Source organism: Hyperoodon ampullatus, assembly GCF_949752795.1.
Source record: "Hyperoodon ampullatus genome assembly, chromosome: 1".
Lineage (NCBI taxonomy): Eukaryota > Metazoa > Chordata > Mammalia > Artiodactyla > Ziphiidae > Hyperoodon > Hyperoodon ampullatus.
The window spans coordinates 82,787,702-82,811,126 of NC_136914.1; the positions used below are offsets into that span (position 1 = coordinate 82,787,702).

General features: G+C 37.7%; 1 protein-coding gene across 1 annotated transcript in view; it reads right to left on the reverse strand.

Annotated features, from left to right (window-relative positions):
* The window catches only part of RFC1 (replication factor C subunit 1), an 82,666-nt gene that overhangs the window by 20,034 nt on the left and 39,207 nt on the right, over positions 1 to 23,425 (reverse strand). Inside the window, exons 5-13 of the mRNA XM_079719426.1 lie at positions 14,739 to 14,980; positions 13,821 to 13,898; positions 10,680 to 10,757; positions 9,251 to 9,338; positions 7,860 to 8,134; positions 7,025 to 7,132; positions 5,773 to 5,952; positions 4,520 to 4,624; positions 1,241 to 1,640 (exon numbers count right to left, since the gene is read on the reverse strand). Of these exons, the coding sequence (XP_079575552.1) occupies positions 1,241 to 1,640; positions 4,520 to 4,624; positions 5,773 to 5,952; positions 7,025 to 7,132; positions 7,860 to 8,134; positions 9,251 to 9,338; positions 10,680 to 10,757; positions 13,821 to 13,898; positions 14,739 to 14,980 (1,554 nt within the window). The remainder of the gene's footprint in view (positions 1 to 1,240; positions 1,641 to 4,519; positions 4,625 to 5,772; positions 5,953 to 7,024; positions 7,133 to 7,859; positions 8,135 to 9,250; positions 9,339 to 10,679; positions 10,758 to 13,820; positions 13,899 to 14,738; positions 14,981 to 23,425) is intronic.

Consider the following 23,425-nt stretch of genomic DNA (forward strand, 5'->3'; position numbering starts at 1 on the left):
CTTCAGAAGTGACTTAGCCCCTCTGTGTCTGTTTCCTCCTTTGTAAAATGAAGTTAACAATAGTAATGCGTCTAGCGGGCATGTTGTGAGGATGGACATGCTGAGCACAGAGCCTGGCATGTCTCAGTAAATACTAACAAGCACAGTCACCTACATGATCACAAAAAGAATGAACTGAAGATGCTGTATCTGCAACTATCCTGCCCAGCTCAACTCCTCCCCTTATCACGTGGGGACCTGGCACATAATGGGTTCTCAATTCATATACAAGGACTGAGAGAGAGATGGTTAAACCTACTTCAGACATGGGAAAACGGACCTGAAGCCTTAAAAAGTCTTCTCTAGGTACACAAAGCACTTATACCACCTTTTATTTGGTTTTGGAAAGAGAAGAGGGGTCAGCTTAAGTTTAACCCTGTATTATTGCAATTATATTATCTAACTGTTATAAATAAAATAAACTGGCATTCTTGGCCAATGTCTAGTGACCACCTAGACATTAATAATCCACTCATTGCTTTGGGAATTCACTATGATGCTCACTAAATTTTTCCTCTTATTTCTCACACAGTAACACCCAGGGCTGTGGCTGGAGCTCAAGACAACACTACTAACATTGTGATTGGAAACTTCAGTTCCAATAATAAACACTTTGGACATTAAATATATATTGCAACTGTTCATTTTCCGTGCCTACCAAAAGCAAACATGCTACTGGGATTTTCAGGCTGCCTACTCCATAAGCGTGCCTCAGCTTTTTATTTGCACCTTTCCTCCCAAGTCTCTCTGGCCCTCTCAGGGGTCTTGGTCTCACATGTCTCGGACCTTGGTACATGTATGCTCTCCCACCTGACACACCCCTCCCTTCACTTAGCTAACTCCTTCTTAGTTTCCAAGTCTTAGCTTAGATATCTCTTCCTCTAGGGATGGGAATCCCTGACCATGCACTTCCACCCCCTGAGGACCCTATACTTAACCCTGTAACAGTACTTAGCACAATACATTTTAATTACTGATTTATCTACGTCTCCCTCACTGACCGGGAGTGCCTTAAAGGGGACTGTGTTTTGTTCACAATAGCACTCCTGGAGTCTAGTACAGCACCTAGGCTCAGAGCAGGCTCTCAATAAATGCTTGCTGAGAGATCAATGAACCAACTACTACACTTCCTAACACATGTGTCACTGAGCAATGACATGGTGACAGACACACAGAAAAATGAATGAAGCTGTAAAATCACCGTGTTTCTTATCTTCGGATGGACTCTTGCGCCAGTTTTGGAGCCAGCGTAGGAGTTTGTTGGCACAGCTCTGGTCACCTTGCTGTCCAATTATGGTCTTGAGCGAGGTTGGCTTATATTTATCCACCCAGAGCAAATTTTCCACTTTGTTTTCACTGCTGTCATCAGCCAAATTCCTAGCCCAGCTGTCACCATTTGTTTCCTCAGCCACCTGCTCCTTGAAGTCCAGGCCTCTCTGAAACATACTTGTTTCCTTTTTTATTGACTTTATAGAGCTTGCCTTTTTGGGAGTCAGTTTGCACTTTTTAGATTCTGATTCCTTCTTAGTTGGACTAATTTTTCTTTTTCCTTGGTCATTTTTTGGGGGTGTTCTTTCCAATTTGGATTTTTCTTTCTTCATCTTAAAAATTGGAGGAAAAAAGAAACCTGATGAGTTACAGAGAATTTCTATCCTTCTAAATGTACTCTAGAGAGCAATCTGAGATATCCAAATGAGCTACCCAACCTGGGTCTGTCTTTTCACAATGGACCCTGCTATTTGTGGAAATCCCCACCTTCCAAACTTTAAAAAAATTAACAGCACACCAAAAAGCACCCAAATACAATTTTAAAAATGAGAATATATTAGTTTTTTGAAAGTAATAAGTATTACAAAATCAGTTTAAAAAAAGGTAAAGGATTAAGAATTTGTTTTCTGACTAGTTAATATTTAATTCCTCCACAAAAACTCGTACACAAATATTCATAGCAGCATTATTATATTTTATATATACAAATAATTATATTATTATAGCCAAAAAAATGGAAACGACCCAAAATGGCCATCAACAGATGAACAAATAAACAAAATGTGGTATATCCACACAATGGAATACTAATCACCAATAAAAAGGAGTGAAGCACTGATTTATACTTCAACATAGCTGAACCTTGAAAACACAATGCTAAGTGAAAAAAGCCAGAAAAAAAGACCACATATTACATGTTTCCCTTTATAGAAAATTTCCAGAACAGGCAAATTCATACACAGAAAGTAGAGTAGTGGCTGCCAGGGGTGGGTATGAAGAGTGACTGCTAATGGGTGTAGCATTTCCGTGGGGAGTGATGAAAATGTTCTGGAATAGACAGTGGTGACAGCTGCACAATCTTGTGAATATACTAAAAACCACTAACATACATTTTAAAAGGGTGAATTTTATGATGTGTGAATAATGTCTCAATAAAAAAAAAGTGCCTCTGCATTGTTGGTGGGAATGTAAATTGATACAGCCACTACGGAGAACAGTATGGAGGTTCCTTAAAAAACTACAAATAGAACTACCATACGACCCAGCAATCCCACTACTGGGCATATACCCTGAGAAAACCATAATTCAAAAAGAGTCATGTACCAAAATGTTCACTGCAGCTCTATTTACAATAGCCAGGACATGGAAGCTACCTAAGTGTCCATCATCGGATGAATGGATAAAGAAGATGTGGCACATATATACAATGGAATATTACTCAGCCATAAAAAGAAACGAAATTGAGTTATTTGTAGTGAGGTGGATGGACCTGGAGTCTGTCATACAGAGTGAAGTAAGTCAGAAAGAGAAAAACAAATACCATATGCTAACACATATATATGGAATTTAAGAAGAAAAAAAAAGGTCATGAAGAACCTAGGGGTAAGATGGGAATAAAGACACAGACCTACTAGAGAATGGACTTGAGGATATGGGAAGGGGGAAGGGTAAGCTGTGACAAAGTGAGAGAGTGGCATGGACATATATACACTACCAAACGTAAAATAGATAGCTAGTGGGAAGCAGCCGCATAGCACAGGGAGATCAGCTCGGTGCTTTGTGACCACCTAGAGGGGTGGGATAGGAAGGGTGGGAGGGAGGGAGACACAAGAGGGAAGAAATATGGGAACACATGTATATGTATAACTGATTCACTTTGTTATAAAGCAGAAACTAACACACCATTGTAAAGCAAATATACTCCAATAAAGATGTTAAAAAAAAAAAGTGTCTCTTTATCAGTGAGTGGGTGCTAAAATTAGTGGGTGAGTGTTTGAGGAACAACAAGGTATTAAAGTATCTCCCCAAGATATTTATCAATTACAAAGGGGAAAAACGGTCACTTCACTGGTGGGAAAACCAGGCAGAAATCATCTTAACCAAGTAATAAAGGTTAACATCACCAGTAATAAGACATATCGACATCATGCACAGCTGACACAATGCACTGAGGAGGACAGGGTATCACTTATGTGGTCTTCTTTGCCAAAAATGCATAACCTCAATCTAACCATGAGAAAACATCAACAACCCAAACTGAGAGACATTCTACAAAACAACTGACTAGTACTCATCAAATCAAGGTCATAAAAAGACAAGGAAAGACTTGAGGAACTATCATAGATTGGAGGAGACTAAGAAGACACAACTCAGTGCAGTGTGGGATCCTAAGCATAACGGGGGGGAATTGTGAAGTTCACAGCATGGCATCAATGTTAACCTCCTGGTTTTGATAACTGTATTATGGCTATTTAAGCTGTCAACATTAGGGGACACTGATGACAGGCTAATCCAAATCATTCCCCAAGATTTTTCTAACTGGAATAAATCGGAAGACCACCTCACCACTTGGGTGACAGAGCTGGGGACATTAAACTTGGGCTGCTGGCACCCCTGTGTCCTACACACGGAAAAGACCTGTATATAGTGGAAATGAATAAAGCTAACACTAGGAGAAGTAGAGAGACAGAAACTAAAAGGGTCCTAAAGGCACTGCAGTCTGTACATGCAGTAGTTCCTACATCCTACTGCCCAGAGTTTAGTTATGTGAGTCAAAATTTTTCCCTTTTTGCTAAAGCTAATATCGGCTTGGTTTCTGTCACAACTGGAAAAGTCCTAATATAGTTTTAAATGAAAATATTATCATGCTGATACCTATAGTATATCCTTCAAAGAACTCTTAAGCAAGAACCTCTGCACAATGTTATCACAAGAATATGGAAAATACGGACGGTTTAAGTAGATATGGTAAGTGCAATACAAGGTCCCCTCTCCCTCCTCATACTCCTTTGAGAAAGGTAAGGAAACACATCACAGACAACAGCCTACAGCACAGTTCACCACTCAAAAGGAAATAAGGTAAGTTCATTTGTGGTAGAAAGAAAAGTTAATTTTTTAGCCCACAGACCTGCATCCACCCAAGAAATGTCTCTATGAAACAGGGAAGTTGCTATACACCAACTTAAATAAGTCAAGTTCATTGTATACAAACCTCAGCTTCAGCTGCTATTTCATACTTGGACTTCTTGCCTGGCATAGTTCGAATCAGATTCAACAGGCCATCTTCATCAATAATTTTTGTTCCCAAGGCTGCTGCCTATTAATTAAAAATGCAAATCATTGAAACCATTACTTTCTGTAAAAAAAAAAATATGATTCTCAGGCTTGTGAGAAGGTGAAAAACCACATTTGTAAATTAGATAACACTGGAATATTTTCTAAAACCATGTTCATGAAAAAGTATCACTAAAAAGAAAGAAAATAACAGATACCTCCTCTAAGAGTGGTGGGTTGGCACCTGAGGTATCACACTGCCACTTCTGTGGATTGCTTTACCTTTCCCTCTGAACTACAAAGGTCAAAGCCACTAGGGTCAAAGCCATATTGGCTGGCAGACATTCTCCTCCACCTTATCCCTGCTAACAGAACTCCAATGTGTCCATTTCCAAGTGATGACTTATGATTGGTCTGAGAATCAGAAAAGTCCTCATCCTCCCCAACCTCGTGTATAGCTGTGAATGGCCATGTGACAGCTCCAGCCAATGAGACCTAAGTGAAATTCTGTAAGAGGTGTTTCCAGGAAAACTCTTATAAGGTCAGTCACAGCTAGTATAACATCTTGTCACTGCTCCCTATTTCCTGCCTTATATGTGAACTCGAGAGTGGCAGCTACCTTGCAACACAAGGCAACGTGCATGAAGACAGAAGTGGAGGATGGCACTAAGTCTAGCTACATCACCGAGGTGCTGAACCATCCCCCGCAACTGCCTGCCTCTGAAATTCTCATAAGGTAAGGAAATAAGCAGCTATTTGTCAAAACCACAGTTAGTCAGGTATTCTATTACTTGGAACTAAATGCAATACTATCCAACAGACCTTCCAATGAAAAGATCTTCCAGTTAAAAAACTTAAGATGGAGTCCACAGCAGCATACATAGGAATACTTAGGACTAAAAAAAGAGGAAAACTGCATTTGGTTCTATTTTCAAAAAAAGATTTTGACTAGAATACTACACTAAGAAAGCCAAGTAAATAGGAACTGTGCCTTCAACTGGAAAACCAAAATCCCAGGGTCAAAGCCAAACAACATTTCTGTGGAGAAGAAATAATGTAGTGAAGAAATTACTTTTCCATTTTTTTCCTTCATCTCACTCCGTGTAAAGGACATTACTACATATGGTCACATGAAGAGCCTGCCAAGGCAAGCAGCCTACTTCACTGTGCTGAGAACACAGCAGTACCCACCTTATCACTCTTGGACTGACCACTATCACGACCCATGACAAGGTAGTTTGTTTTCTTGCTGACATTTCCTGTTACTTTGCCCCCATAACGCTCAATTAGAGACTTGGCCTCATCTCGTTCAATGGACTCCAGCACTCCTGTGATTACAAATGTAAGGCCTTCCAAGCAATTTTCAGCTCCCTAAAAACCAAAGTGTTCAAGCAGAGAGGAAATTACATGGCAGCTTTCCAAAGAAATATTTGGCATCAAAGCCGCAGGAAGTTGATTTTTCTCATTAGACATCATAAATAATCTCAGCATGAAAAAATTTACAGGAAATTCACAGCAAATAAGCAGGAACAAATTAAATCCTGAGAAATTCTTATGTAGGTTAACATTTAATAAACTTATAAAACCAGCAATAAAAAATATACATCCAACGTGGTTAGGAAAGTGTATTAAAATTATCCATTCATACTATTCTCATGTTTTTAAATATTTAAACTACTAGTTAACTTGTAACACTTTAACAACCAGATGCAATGTACCTACAGAATATCTTGCTATCCTTAAAAAATGAAAGTTTCAATTCTGAAAAAACTAAACAAGTTTGAGCTCCTGCCCTTCTCTCTGGCTGTTTACCTTATGATAGTAAATCTAACAACCTGCGAGCAACTTAAAGGCAACAGCACATAATCTCTTGATTGGAAAGTTCACTTGATATAATACAAAAGACATGCACCAAAGAGAGCCAAGTCCTATAGATTTTGCCTCTTCCATTGAAGCTACTTCAATTCTCAGCCCTTTCACTGCTACTAGCCTAGACAAGTCACTATTATTTCTCACCATCTCCCCGAATTGATCTCCCTATATTTATTCCTCCCCCTCCACTGCACTCTATATTCAGCAGCCAGAGTGCTCTCCTTGAAATGCAAATCTGGTCATACTTTTCCCCCACTTACAACTCCTCTTAGGGCCAGGTTCCTCTGTCACACCCCCTAAAAGAATCTCGGATTTTTCCCTTATGGCACATATCACAATATAATAAATAATAATTTACTTAGTGTCTCTTTCCTGAGTTAGACTATAAGCACCATGAAGGCAAAGAGCATTAATCTTGTGACTGCCGTAGCCTATCTCCTAATTCGTAAAGATGGTGACTAAGGCTTTTCTGTTCATTTTTAATTATTAATTCTCTGCTACTGTAAACATAGTAAATACATACATGGACCCACAGGCCAGAGGCCATGACATACCCTCTCAGTACTCTTACCTTTGGTATCTCTTTGGAGCCCAGAGCTTTGGGACCTTCTCGATTTAAGTAGCTTCGATAAGCTTGATAATTAGTACGTCTCTTTTCAGAATCTTCAGGACTTATAGACTTTGGGGAGAGGAGAGGAAATTGAATAAAGTCATGCAAATTTAATGTAAAATTAAAAATACATATCAATAAATAAACATTAAGTCACTTCAGTGTTTGGTCCTGATATTAACAATTTTAGCTACAGAGGTACTCCCCAATTTACACGTGCCTGGCTTATAAACATCCCTGCCATCAGCCCTTCTCAAACCTTTTGACTCTCTCTAAAGGCACATACCTCAGGGTAGATTGGGTGTATAAGCCAAGTTGCTAGCCCCAAGCAAAAAAAATGAAAAGGGGGACTTCCCGGGTGGCACAGTGGTTAAGAATCCACCTGCCAATGTAGGGGAAATGGGTTCAAGCCCTGGTCCAGGAAGATCCCACATGCCACGGAGCAACTAAGCCCGTGCGCCACAGCTACTGAGCCTGCGCTCTAGAGACCGTGAGCCACAACTACTGAACCCACGTGCCACAAGTACTGAAGCCTGTGCACCTAGAGCCCGTGCTCCGCAGCAAGAGAAGCCACCGCAATGAGAAGCCTGCGCACCGCAACGAAGAGTAGCCCCTGCTCGCCACAACTAGAGAAAGCCTGCACACAGCAACGAAGACCCAACGCAGCCAAAAATAAATAAATAAATATATTTTTAAAGTACTATAATGACTTATAAAGTTAGAAATAAAACTTGAAAACAATCAAACCAAGATCAACACACAGCCCCCAAATGATATGCTTTTAGAAAATTTATACCTCTTTTTTAGCTGGAGAACTTTTGATTTTCTTAGGAGTTCTTGTCTCTTTTAACTCAACGGCATTTTCTTTTCTTCTCGAGGCCATAGGCTCTGTTTCTTTATTAGAACTTTCTTCTTTTTTTTTCAATGGTGCCAGCTTGGAACTGGTTTTTGGAGAAGAAGTTTCTCCTATTTTATGAGTGGATGACCTGGAATGTTGCTGAGATTCTTTTGAACTTTCACATTTAGTTTGCTTCTTAGGACTGCAGTTCTTTCTGTCATCTGAAAATTGTTCTGTTTTTATTAGGAAGAAAGAAAAGATTATAATTGTTGTTTTTGGAAAATGATACCCAATATCAAGATTATTTTTTCATTTTTCAACTGAATAATCTTAGTAGGACACAACGTCATATGGTGACTTCATAACACGCACATTAAGATTTTAGTTCTTCAGTTTATACAGAACATTTATTTTTAAAAATTAAACATCGGGCTTCCCTGGTGGCGCAGTGGTTGAGAGTCCGCCTGCCGATGCAGGGGACGCAGGTTCGTGCCCCGGTCCAGGAGGATCCCACATGCCGCGGAGCGGCTGGGCCTGTGAGCCATGGCTGCTGAGCCTGCGCGTCCGGAGCCTGTGCTCCGCAACGGGAGAGGCCACAACAGTGAGAAGCCCGCGTACCGCAAAAAAAAAAAAAAATAAAAAAAAAATAAAAAAATAAAAATTAAACATCTGTATATTACTTCTTTGTATAACCAGTTCAAATTAAGGGATCTGCCTTTTTAAATATAAATTACTCACTAACTGAAATAATACAGTAAACTACATCTGAGAACATGGACTTTATTCCACAGATAAACGTCAATGATCTGAAATTCACACAGAGAAAAGTTGCTAATTAAAATATGTCACATAAAAAATTCTGTTTGTAATAAAGTCTGAAAGAATCTTGGGATTTCAAGACTAAAATTATATGAACAGATATAAGATTAAGCCCATCTATATTAACAGATGGTTAGATATCAGGACCACTAAAAAAAAAAACTAAAACCTCCAGACAACCAGCAGAAGAGCTTCAGATGACCTGGACAACTATGAGCCAACTCTATGAGCTTGAAACATCTAGTCCTTTGTCTTCATGTATTGAAGTCCACACAGTTGCACTACACTTGGAAATAAACATGAAGCCAAGAGCTACGATACATTTCTCGTAATCAGAGCAGACAGGCATTCTACACCAACTAATATCCAAACAGCTGTCCAGGTATCTAAGTAGAACATGCTCCAGTACTCCTATGAAATATCTATCTAAGAATACCAGGCAATTACTGAACAGAACATTTAAAAATGGTTACATGAATTTTCTTCAATAAAGATAAGTGTTCCAGCTTACTTTTTTCTGCTAGTTTTACCTTTATGAGGATATTTAGGTTTTTCTGCTTTACATAAGCTGGCTTGTATAGATGAAAACGTCTCTCTCTCTCCTGGGTCCTTTTGAGCCTAAGAAAACGTAAAAGGTGTCAAATGTGACAAATAACAGGAAAACTATTACCACAAAATATGTTGTTAAAATCAACCAAAGATTAAGGGTCATCTTCCAAAGTAGAGGAACAATACAATAAATTTTCATTCATTTATACACAAAATTTCTGGGGCAAATGAAACATGTTTTATTACTTTTAATTTTACAGATGAGGAAACAGATGAAAGGGTATAAAAAATACATCTATAAAAAATTATGCCAGTTGTTCCCCACTTGCGAGTCTGAAAATGAAAGACTTGTTTCTGCTGGTTTCATCTCCATGCTCAAATTGTTAGCATTATGCAGTTAAAAACTAAAATCTAAACCCAAAAGACTAAATTAAAAACAATCTAAAGATCAAAAGAAAAATAAAGAGTATTTTCTCAAGAGAAAAAAATGCTCCTTCACTGCTCCTTCAAAACTCTCCATTTTACAAAGAGGTCACAAATTGGGGTGCATGACACAGCATATTTTTTAAGTAATTCTAATTTAAATGCCTTTAGATGAAGTAAGGCTTTTCAAATGACAAAGTCCCCACCATACCCTACTTACACCAGCCTGCTGTAAAATCTTTTAGTCAGATATTGATAATGACAATATTAACAGAATGTATTCAACAGAAATAAGGCTAATTTTTTGGAGATCAAGTGCTTAATGAAAAAAATCTTGATGCTTTTAGAGATTCCCCAAAATACACTCATTATTATTTGAGACTGTCCTAATACAGATCTTAAAGATAGCTAACTAGAAACTGCAAAATTATGTTTTTAAAAAGGTGGCGCAGTGGTTGAGAGTCCGCCTGCCGATGCAGGGCACACGGGTTCGTGCCCCGGTCCGGGAAGATCCCACATGTCGCAGAGCGGCTGGGCCCGTGAGCCATGGCCGCTGAGCCTGCGCGTCCGGAGCCTGTGCTCCGCAACGGGAGAGGCCACAACAGTGAGAGGCCCGCGTACCGCAAAAAAAAAAAAAAGACAGTAATTAATATTAAAGTTATTAAACTTTAGATTCCATCGGAATCTTTATAAGTGTTATTCTCTGAACAAGTATATGAGAACCCCTTTGTGACAGAGAGTAAGTAAAAGTTACAACTTGTTGTTTTGTGAAGAAGGGTTTTGGTTGGCTTTGGCTCTATCAACCTTCCTTTAGGAAGAAGAAGTTTCTCAATGAGCTTCTCCAAAAACATTTTTATAAATGAAAATAATTTAGCTTCTCTCTAGAAGAGTTATTCATGGTTGTATCTCCAGAGCCTAGACTACACAGGTCTAAAAGGGAACACTGATCTGTACTGTATATTCAGAGTGCAAACAGCCTGGCACCACCTTTTTGGTCTTGGGTTCTTCATCCAACATGGCTAATGTTCTGGCAAACTCTTCATCTTCATGCAGTTGTCTCTCTAGCTGTAAAAAGTGTCAACACAGTGAGCTGCTTTTTTTCTTTTTGTAAATGAAAAGTTTTAAAATGTGTGGTTCATGATACTTAAAAGAAGCTGGAAAAACATTTTCCAGAAAGTTAACTAGGACATTTTTTCACTTAATAGCTGAGAATCACAAGTTTGTTTCGTGAAGCCAAATTGGACTGCAGAACATATATTTCTAGTTTTGCAGGCATGATAGATAAATTGAGCATAAAGTACCAAGTCTTTAGCTTTTTCTTAATGGTCCCAATGCAACACTTACAGATCTCTCATCTCTATTTATTTTAAACTCTAAAAAGAGGTCAGGAGAGAATCATTATCCTAACAGAAAAACAACAGCCTTGTGGGGGATGGAGGGGGCACACATAGAATTGAATCTATAAACCAAGAAAATTATATAACTTCTTTGCACACACAGTACGATACATACTAATGCAACTATCACTAATATCATCAAACTTCTATTTTCAATTACTAATTCAAATGTATCTGTTCTGATATTTTTTTAAATTGAAGTACAGTAGACTTAACAATAGTATATTAGTTTCAGGGGTACAACACAGTAGTAATTTATCTGTCCTGACTTTTGAAAATTTAAGTCATTATATCAGAAGTTTTCCTAAAATGCTAATGTAACACGCAGACATTCACCTCACTGTTATTTCCAAATATTTTTACTTTCAGTAAAATGGAGCTCTTCCAGAAGAGAACGTGTGGAAGTAGAATACATTTCTCATTATATATGATAAACAGGACCCAAACAGGATTCTGAAAGAATGTGATAGAAATGGGAAAACAGAGGATTGTGATACAAAGTGCCACACCTGGTTTGGAAAGGACAGGGTAAGCCTCCAGTATTTCAGACAGATAAGAAGTCAGGTCCCAAAAAAAATCACTTCATGATTTTACCTAGGCCATCTGTCCTACCCTGAGTCATGTGGATATCTGTATGTAGTTTATAAAATTCAGTGTCGTCAGTAAGATGGAAAAAGATTTTGAAAACACAAACTATAAACTGCTAAATTAATAAAACGTGAACAGTCAGTATATTTCAGAAGACTAGAATACTGTTCTCTCAAAACAATTGTTATCAAGAGCCTCTTCTCTGTATATGTATAGCTGATTCACTTTGTTATAAAGCAGAAACTAACACACCACTGTAAAGCAATTATACTCCAATAAAGATGTTTAAAAAAAAAAAAGAGCCTCTTCTTTGCCAAGCACTAAGATGAACACTGATGTCACAATAGTTGAGACATAAACAGCCCTGGTAGGTAGAGTTTAAAGTCTACATACAGGAAGACACGGAAATAGCAATTTAAGAAGACACAAATAAACATTAATAGTAGCTACAGGGCATACAGAAGGGATTTCTAACATAGTTTAGGGAATATGAGAAAGTGACACTTAAGCTAATAAACAGGAAGGAGGTTCAAACAGCAGGTACCAAGGTCTAGAGCCTCTGACAGAGACAAACACTCCCCCCTGAAATACCTTCTTCACTTGGCTTACATAAAATACCAAGCTTTTCTGATTGTCCTACTTCACTAGCCACTTTCTTTAAATCTCCTCTGCTGGATCATCCTTCTCTTCCTGACCTCTCATTGTTAACAGTGCCCCAGAGCTCAATCCTGAGACTTCTTTTCTGTTTACATTCTCTCCCCGTGATCTCATCTAGTTACACTGGTTTTAATACCATTCAAATGTTAATGATCCCAAATAAACATCTTCAGCTTAGACCTCTCCCCTGAGCTCCAGATTCCTCTACCCAACTACCCACTCTGCATATCCATTTGAAAGCCTATTAGGCATCTCAAACTTATGTGCAAAACAGAATTCTTGATTTTCCTGTACCAGTGTTCCAGTCTTAATAAATGATATCACCATTCACCCAGCTGCTCAAGCCGAAAAACATGGAGTCACCTTTGAATCTTCTCTTTCCTTCATACCTTACGTCCAGTCTATCTGCAACAACTTGAAGGTTGCACCTTCAAAGCATATACAGATGATGACCACTTCTCGCTACCTCTTCCATTACCCCCATCCTGGTACAAGCCAACATCTTCTCTCACCTCCCCTACCCTAACAGTCTCCAAAATGATCTGCTTTTGTTCTTGCCCACCGTGGTTTCTTTGGTTCACAGCAGCCAGAATAATTTTCTTTTAAGAGCCATCAAGTCATGTCATTTCTCTATTCAATACTCCAATGGCTTCTCATCTCACAGAGACTAAAATCCAAACTCCTTACCATCCCAAGTCCTTCTGGTAGGTACCAAAGACCAGTCATGACATAACAGGATTTGCTGCTGGCCATTTCTTCCAAACTCATCAAACTCAAACATTTCTACCTCAGGATGCTTACAACTGCTATTCTCTATGTTTAGAGGAAATCTTCCTCCAGGTAGAAGGAAGCCCCATGGCTCACCAATATCATGAATTATATGCCCCAATGTCACTTCCTCAGAGGGGTTTTCCTAACCCCTGTATTTCAAATAGAACACTCATAACCCCACTGATCACACCAAACATCTATTCCTTTACTTTTCCTCATAGCATTTATAATGATCTGACTTTTTTTTTTATTTCAGTATCCTTAACACCTAGAAGTGTGCCACGCACTCAGTAAGTGCTCGATAAATACTTACTGAATTAATATAACAGGTTCACTACAAAGGGCACTCTGAACTGAAGATAGACTTAGAGATCACCAGCATATGCATAGTACTTAAAGCCACAGAAGTAGAGATTGCCCAAAGGGGAAAGAGAAGAGATATGACCAAGTTAAATTATTTTAACTATTCTAAAGGAGGCTTCCATTCAAAGAAATCTAATAATATATCTTCAGTTATCCTCTGCTCTCATCATTTATCTTTTATATAGACTTAGATTTTCATATAGTATTAGATTTTAACTTATTTTACACATAACTCTTACAATGAGGCTCAATCCAAAATGAAACTAGAACTATCTTAATTGTCTGCCTGGGTAGACTAAATAGCAAGTGACAACATCAAGGTGCTAATGATATCTAAAGAAAACGCTAATACCTCTGCATCTTCATCAAGTTGCAATTGCTTGGCGATGGCTTCATCATTTAATCTGGAATCATCTGCATTTTGTGAAGGCTATATTTCAAGGAAAATCAAGCAAGATCAGCATAAATCTTAAGTTCAAAGTTAGGTACTTTTTCTTAACTGTAGCTGAATAAATACACCAATGAGAGATAAATGTATCAGTTATGAAATAGACTCAATGCACACCAGCCAAAAAATTATATTCATGGCTACTCCGTGACCACATCCAATTTCTTAACAAGCAAATATGCTACAGACAGATGACTCTCACTTAATTCTACTGAAATGTTCAAAAGAAGTACCCCAGAAAACCCTAGAGACTAACGTCTTCCTCAGAAGTAGTCCAGAACATTGGCACACCAACACATAAGAAAGATTACATTGTCTAATGGAGGTACTAAAGAAATCAACACACACATTGCTCGGCAGGCTTCCACGCAGGGAACTACTTTCACTAACTTATCTGTATTTGTTTCCTAAACGTCCAGGAAAAGATGAATCAAACATCAGCCAAAATAGAGAAGGTCACAAGTATAGCATAGGGAGGCTCTATTCTAAGTTATGTGTTCATGACCTCATTTGGGAACAATTATATTGTCTGAGGTCAAGAGTAAAATGAGTTTGCATTCTGAGTATTTAAATTCTAAGAATCACAATTTATTCTTATGATTTAAATGATCTTTTCTCACTTTCAAATATTAAAAACTTAAATGTGTGATATTCTAACTTGGTCATCCTCCAATATAATAGCAATACATTTTACCCATAATCATAGGAAAATTATTTTCATCAATAAAATGTCGGTCTATTCATAAAATCCAATTTCACCTCTTATTAATAACTGAACGGGTACAAATCCTGAACATTCTTGCTTACCTGTAGAACACTCACCTCTTTTCTTTTGCTTGCCACCATCTTCTTAGCCGATCTTTGGACACTTGCAGTTCCAAAATAATCAAGCACTGATGTGGGGGTAAGTTTCATTGGTGACAAAGGCTTATTCTTAGTGTTTAGTGTCTTAGTGTTTTCTTCATTCTTTTTCATGTTTGATGCTCCAAGATAACTATTTGGAGATCCTCCATTCTCTTTTGATTTAGAGGCTGCCTTCTTACACACAAAGTCATCTTCTTCATCTTAAATGAAATATGACCAAATATGGCTTGATAAAATATCAATTCTAATTACAAAAGCAACCACTTCCACCAACTTTATAAAAAATATACAAGTGCTATGGGATGTTAATGATTTTCTTTTCTTCCTATCTCCTAAATTCAAGTTATCCTCACACTTACCAGTGCCAGGTCTGTAATACACCATCTCCCCCAATTACTACCCAGAGTACACAAACGTGTATATTTACTCATGTATTCAACAAATAATTACTGAGCATCCATTATGTGCTAGGCACTGAGGATACAGCAGCGAATAAAAAAGACAAAATCCCTGCCCTCATGGAGCTTGGAACCTAGAAGAGGAAACTGATACAGAAATAAACAAACATATACTGTCAAGTTATAAGTGCTATGAAGAAAAGTAAGACAGAATGAAAGAATTAGAGAGTGATGAAGGGTGCTCTTTTAGATAGGGTAGTCAGGGAAAGCTTCTTTGATAAGCCACATTTGAACAGAGCCCTGAAATGAAGTTACCTCAGGCAAGAATGTTCAGGCAATGAAAACTACAAGTGCAAAAGCCTTAAACTGAATGTGCTTGGAGGTCCCTGTGACTGCAGCAGAATGAAGGGGGGACACCACAAGGGTTAAGATGAGAGAGGTAGAGCCAAATCCCACAGAACTTTGTAGATCACAGAAGGAATTTTAGGTTTTATTTTAGAATGGGAATCCACCAGAGAATTTTCAGCAGAGTTGTGTGTAATCCAACTTAAGTTACATCCTTTGGAGAACACACTGTCAAGGGATAAAAGCGAATGCAGAGACCATTTAGGAAGCTATTCTACACAGTTCCAGAAGAAATGCTGAAGCCTTGGACTAGGGTGGTATTTGCAGAGGTGTTAAGAACTTGTCAGAGTCTAGCTATACATTGAAGGAGGACTATCTAGGAATATCTAACCATTCATTGAAAACTTTATAAACACTTTGTCTTGTAACATTTTCTTTCCAAAAAGTTTCCATTGAACATCTGGTTTTAAAAGTCTTTCTAAGCATTCATGATAATGCATAGATAATTAAAGACCCCAAAAATGCACCTCAAAAGGGCCTCAGTAAACTTTTTTGTTTGATTCAGTGATTCGCAAGATAAAAAGCTTTTTACTTTGGCCTAATAACAAAAGAAATCCAATAAAAAGAAAAATCTAAAAGGTAGCCGTGAAGACTAGGTCAGGTCACTGTGGGGGAGGGAGGGTTCACTTTTTAAGTTTGGTGTTCAAGGCCACATATGAATGGGTCGTACCTCCTCTCAAGTACTCATTCAACTACTAGTATTTGCTAAGGGTCTTAAGTGCCAAGCACTGTGCTCTTCCCAGGTGCTGCCATCTCAAACAAAAAAGTATCCAAGATATGTAAAAATCAAAAAGGATTTAGCCTTACTCTCTAATTATTATATTTATATTAAAATTAAACTATAAACTTTACAAAGCATAAATAACTCTTACAGGTTTCTGAGTACTAAATGTAAAAAGTAATCCATTATTTAAAGCAAGAGCAGAGTAGACACCTCTGAGGATGTCCATACAGTTCACTATAAGCCTACTTTCCCTAAGGACTTACACCCCACTCCACCTTCCAAGGGCCTCCAATAACCACAGATATATTTATTAGATGGTTCCATATTCCCTGCCATCACAAACTGGACCAGGAGTGGGCACCTGAACAAGGTGGGGTGAATCTTACCCTTGATCAGTTCGCTGAACTAATGTGTTTAAACTAAGGTGCTAAAGGTTTATTTTTGCATTCAATGACATTCAGCAATGGCCTTCTAATAAATTCCATTTTGCTTACAACAAGCTAGGTTTTCTTCTTAACCTGCAACCAAAGATTTTAGTTAAAGCATACTTGTTTTCTTATCTTCAACTATAGCCAATCTAACTTCAAGATTAAATTAAAAATTCATTCATCAATCCTTCTAAGCACATCCAAGCCTTGATACACTTACCAGATTTCAATCCATGTATTGACAAGAGTCAGCAGACTAAGTTTAGTCACTCATATATCTGTTCTTCCTAAACGACAACCAGTCCTTCTCTGCCTCTGCCATCTGCTTCAGATGGTTCTACAAAGGCTAGGTGACATTATCCCCATTCCACTTAGGTACAATAGCCATGCAAATCACTCATAACAGTCCTAGTAACCACTGAGAATACAATATGAAACTCCTTCCCTCTTCTCTAAGATAACAACATAATGAATTGTTATATTATTGAAATCCAATTTTTTATAATTTAAGGTTTGTCTATTTTAAATCCCTAGACACAGTTAAGCTGTAGCATAACCAAACCAGTAGCATTTAACAACAAACTATTCTACCTCGGCAGTCAAAACAAATTATATGAAATGCCCTTAAAAGAAGATTCAAAACAAAATTAACATTACTGGGACTTCCCTGGTGGCGCACTGGTTAAGAATCCTCCTGCCAATGTAGGGGACACAGGTTCAATCCCTGGTCTGGGAAGATCCCACATGCCACGGAGCTACTAAGTCCGTGCGCTACAACTACTAAGCCTGCGCTCTAGAGCCCGCGAGCCACAACTACTGAAGCCCGCGCACCTAGAGTTCGTGCTCCGCAACAAGAGAAGCCACTGCAACGAGAAGCCCGCGCACAGCAATGAAGAGTAGCCCCCGCTCGCCGCAAATAGAGAAAGCCCACGTGCAGCAACGAAGACCCAATGGAGGCAAAAATAAATAAATAAATTCATTTATTTTTAAAAATAATAATAACATTGCTGATATCCTGGCTTTAATAAAAATAAAATAAGAAAGCCACAAAACTGGAACCTCCTAAGTATAGATATCCAATATATCTCCTTAGGCAGTAAGTGCAAAGTTAAAAGCATTATCTAGTGTATACAAGACAAGACTTCCAATCTTATCGAGAACTTATTAAATTTTATAATTTTTACTTGGTTTGTTTTGAATTCAACAACTGTACTTCTGGGGAGGAAGGATTTCCTTAATGGAGAAAGAACAAAATTAAATTTTATCTGCAAAATGACAGTCTTCTACTAGTTTTTCCCTCACTTTAAAAATGCCAAAAGCAGTAACATTCCATTTCCACTACCCCTAGCCATGTGTACAAGCAGTATGACAGAAAATCCCAGAACTGAATGGACCAAGTCAACCACTAACGTTTTTCTGTTATAGTTCTTCCCCTACACTCAAGAACTTCCTTAGTATATAAAATATTGTAACTGTCCTTAAGCAAGTAACTCAAACAAGATCAATCACTGATATTTGGTATAGACTCAGAAAGGGAAACAATGGTATTGTAGATATTGGCAATCCCTAGCTTATCGCTTTCTCCAGCAATCTCATAAATATTCACAGGTAACAGATGAGCATGAAATCTAGTGAGATCAAGAATTTCTAAGACTATCAGATTAAAAAGATTGTTGGCAAGGGTGTAGGGAAATGGGACCTTTACATACGCAATAGGCAATAGTATTTTTAAATAGTAAATTTTTAAAAATCTTTATGGGGGGCAATCTTGCAACATGTATCAAAACCTCACATATGCATACCCATTAGTTGGAACCAGCAATTCCACTTCTTTTTTAAATTTTTTTTTATTTTGGCCGCACTGGGTCTTAGTTGCTGCACACAGGATCTTCATGGCGGCACACGGGATCTTTAGTTGCAGCATGCATGTGGCATCTAGTTCCTTGACCAGGGATCCAACCCGGGCCCCCTGCATTGGAAGCACAGAGTCTTACCCACTGGACCACCAGGAAAGTCCCAGCAATTCCACTTCTAACTAATTAATCTAAAAACAAAACGGGGGGTCTTCCCTGGTGGCACAGTGGTTAGGAATCCACCTGCCAAAGCAGGGCCACGGGTTCAAGCCCTGGTCCAGGAAGATCCCACATGCCGCGGGGCAACTAAGCCCGTGTGCCACAACTAATGAGCCTGCACTCTAGACCCCGCAAGCCACAACTACTGAAGCCCACGGGCTTAGAGCCTGGGCTCTGCAAAAAGAGAAGCCACTGCAATGAGAAGACCGCACACCGCAACGAAGACCCAACGCAGCCAAAAATAAATTAATTAAATTAATTAAAATTTAAAATAAATAAAAACAGGGACTTCCATGGTGGTCCAGTGGGTAAGACCCCGCGCTTCCACTGCAGGGGGCGCAGGTTCGATCCCTGGTCTGGGAACGAAGATCCCACATGCTGCGCACCGAGGCCAAAAAAAAACTAAACAAATGAACACGTACACAAAGATATATGTACAAAAATGCTTATCATGGCATTTGTCCATTCAAAAGTATGGAGAACAAACCGCAAGAGGGCAAGAAAAGATGAAGGAAAAATTAAGGGACTAATACAGTTTAGGCAAAAAAGACAGCCTCAACTATGACAGTTGCACCAAAGATAGAGATAAGTGAACATTGTTTATAAAGTGAGAAAACAAATAACCTGAATACCTACTATTATGTTCAACCATGTAATGAATTATGCAGCAACCGAAAATTATAATGCATATCCATATTTACTGACATCAAGATATTCATGTGTATTAAGTGATAAGAGATATTACAAGATGTTTAGTGATATATCTAAATCTACCCATCTATATATTTATAGATATGCTTTTAAATTCACATTCAAAGATCTGAAAAGAATAAAATGTTGTCAACTTTTACCTCTGGATAGGGGACTGTGGGTGATTTTTCATTTCTTTCATCGGATCTTTTTTATCTGTATATTACACTTCTCTTTCTTTTTAACCTACATCTAATATTTTACAACAAATTGACTATCTCCTAGAAACTCTCCGTCCCCTTGGCTTTCTGAGACAGAAAAGGTTTGGCTTTAGTTTCTCCCTCCTCTCTATTTTTCTTTGCTTACTTCTTTCATTATTTATTAGCATCTCTGCATATTCTGTCACTAGCTTCAGGGACTTCATGGTATCTTTTTATCTAATTTATGATATAATTAGTTTATAATAGTTATCATTACTGAGCATTAAACTCCATGCCAGGCACTCTACCACATTCTTTATAATGCATTATCTTTAGTCAACTAGTTCTCTTATTCCATACATGGATTCCATTTTCCACATTCCTGGCAAATGCAGACTGGGCTAAATACTTTCACATTGGAGCAATGTAATTCAATGTGACCTCCTCTTTCTTTGGTGAACAGCACTACTGTACTCTTTAGAAAAGTTCTTCCTTACATTAAGCCAAAACACTTCCCTGTGAATCCCACCTATTTTCCCTAATTAATCTTTTTTCACATTCAGTGTTTGAAGACTGCCTTCGTTCTCTTCTTTAGCTCCTCTTCCCTACAAATGGTAAAGTTTCAAACCACTCACCATTTGGGTTATTGGAAAGATTAGATTTTTAAAAATCAAAGTGCCCAGTATAGTACCTCGCCATGTTATAATAAACATTCAATAAACAATAAAGCAGTATTCTCTGGTGAAAACAATACTGAACCAGAAGTCCAGAAAACTAAAATGCTAACCTGACTTCAGCTTTCTATTGTTATTTTAATTAATTATCTGGGATTCATTGTCCTCTGAAAAATGTTGGACCAGACAAACTCTTTTAAGATTTTCCCTTCTATAATTCTGAAAAATCTGTGGATAGTCACATAGATTTTGTAGCTACTATACTCAATACTGATGAGAATATGATAAGTCTGTACTAATATAAACACTAACTATGAAAGTGTAAACTACTGGGTTAGCCAAAACAGTTTGTTTGGGTTTTTCCGTAACATCTTACGAAAAACCCGAAAGAACTTTTTGGTCAACCCAATAGTATGACTTTTCTAGACAGCAATTTGGCAAAATATATCTAGAACCTTAAAGAAGTTCATAACCTTTAGCATAGTAATTCTTAGAGATAATGAGAGGTGCTGACAAACATTTATATACAAATATATTCATCACACTACTAAGAACATTAAAAATGTAGGCAACAAAAATAATTAAAACTGGAAGGGCTTTATACATTGTGATCTAGTCATACAATGAATTCATGCAGTCATAAAAAATTAAGCCCAAATTTCAAAGCTCAAAAAAAAATTATGAAAACAGTAAAATTAAGCTGGCAAAAAACCAAAACTGCATCACTTTGTTCTTTAGGCTAGCCTTAAACATCACTCCTAAAAGAGAGCTTCTTTCCATAGCCTTCTCTACTAGAGATCTTTTTACAATGGGTTTAAAGTTAACAATGTCTTCAAGCTACAGATCCCAAAAATATACTACATCTAAACACAGACATAATTTTATAAACATTTTCATAAATACTGAGTAAAAATGTAATTTTCAAGAAAAAATATGGAAATATTCTGCATGAAATTTCAAGTATGTTTTCACTGTACTAAGCAAAAATTGTACACAAGGTCCTTTGTTCTCTAACCACAAAATAAATGGTTCTCCAAGTCCCCTTGGAAAGCAGGAGCAATTCTAGTGAAATACAGTTATGCAAAAAGGAAAAAAAAATATTGACTTGCTTGATTTAATGCTTATTTCGTGCCCTGTGATTTGTGACCTTCTCCACAGTCCTTATAGTTACATGGACCTGTAACTATAAGGCTGTGACCATCCTTATGTAAAATAAATATTTTACAATTCTACACAGTGTGTAGACATGAAACATCCCAAATAAAGTTATGGTTGTTTTTCTTTTTTAACATTTGTTCTTGTTTTCTAATGAGCCTAAATTTGTTCTGCCTTGTCAGAAGCCAAAGGCAAAACTGTGTTCTCTTCTTCACATTAACTTAAAATAATGATAAATAGATCTAAGTCAAATTTCTGTGACCTAGTTGAAAATCAGGGGAAACGGAACACTTAGAATCTCCCCCCAGGATATCTGACTCCTTATAAAAACACCATTTGTTTTTATTTATATACAACATAACCTCAAATGTGGTAAGAATCACCACGTAAACTAGCATTATCCAACATACAGCAGAGGAATTGCCTGGAAGAGAAGATTGCTTTGCCACTCTGAGTTAGATACATTCATTTATTTAAAAGGATAACAAATGAAAGAGCAAGAAAATAATGTGCAGGTCTCTAAAAAAATCTAATTCTGAAGTTCCTACTGCTGAGAGTTTGGGATTCTGATTTTTCTCCTTCAGTGTGAAATACACAGAAACCAAATTAATGGAGACCATCCTAGAGAATCTGGTTACAGAGATTAAAAATAATTTATTTTGCAACAAGTCAAAAACTAAAAAGGGAATCTGAGTCTTTAGAGCCTTTTTCTACTAAGTTCCTTTTCAATACTTCCTTGAGTCAAAAATTCAAACTGTCGTTTTGGTTGTGGACATAGAGAAAGGTTCATGCATATTCCAAGTCTTCAATAAATATTTGTTAATTAAGTGGTTGGAAAAGAAACTACACATATCATCTTTGCACCGCTTATGGGGTGTGAGAATCGGACATTCTGGGGTGAATCACTGAATGATTTATGTGGTGAATCAGATATATTTCAGTATAACGAAATAAAACTGAGACTGCTCATCCTTAATCAAGAAATTTAGAGATATCATGATTCTTTACTAATAAATCCTCTTAGAATCAAATGGAGTCAGTTATATTTTAAGAATAAAATTATTTAATAATTCGTGAGGTCTAGTGAGGTAGCTAAGTAATGGTATTTATCATTAAGAGAAAAAAGTACTGGCCTGTGCTGTGATGTTATCTACCATATAGAGTCCTCCCCAGAGCAGGAATAACAGTCCATGGAAAGTCACAGCTGGTTTCAATTACTAAGAAAACAATGCAGGAGAAGAAAGTGGAGCATTTTACTACTTACTCACCTCCTTCCTCCATCTCCACTGCATCTCACAGGAAAAGAAAAAGGAGGTTCAGGGTTAGGGGAGGGAGAGCTTAGACAACTAGCCACAGGTACATTATCCAGAGCTTCTTACAACTCTAAAGCATGAAACGGGCAACAGAAGGAAAACTCGACTGACCGGTAGAGTTAAGGGAGTGGTTCAGTAATGTGATTCTCCACTTCCATTCACATTCCACTTCCCCGCACATGAGATGACATAACAATGCTGGTTTCTATGCTAAGACCACGTATAAATAACCTGTATATTGTTTTATTAGTGCTTAATGACATTTTCATAACATAACCCTACTTCCTTAGCATTCTGGAATACAATCCTGTATCTCTCATACTTTCACAAGTACCTGACAACAAAATATGTGTCACCAGAAAACAACAGTCTGTTCATTTTCAAAGGTGTTTCAGACACTCAATAATCATTCCAGATACTCTAGTGCTTCATTATTCACTATGTCCTTTTCAGTTCTCCCTCTTCATATGCCACTGAATTTTTTTTCAGGTCTCATAATATGCACTACTAAAAGGGGACTGAAGAGCAAACTAGGGAAAAAAGACTATAAGAATGCACCTAGCTCTTATAATGATGCTTTAGTCAA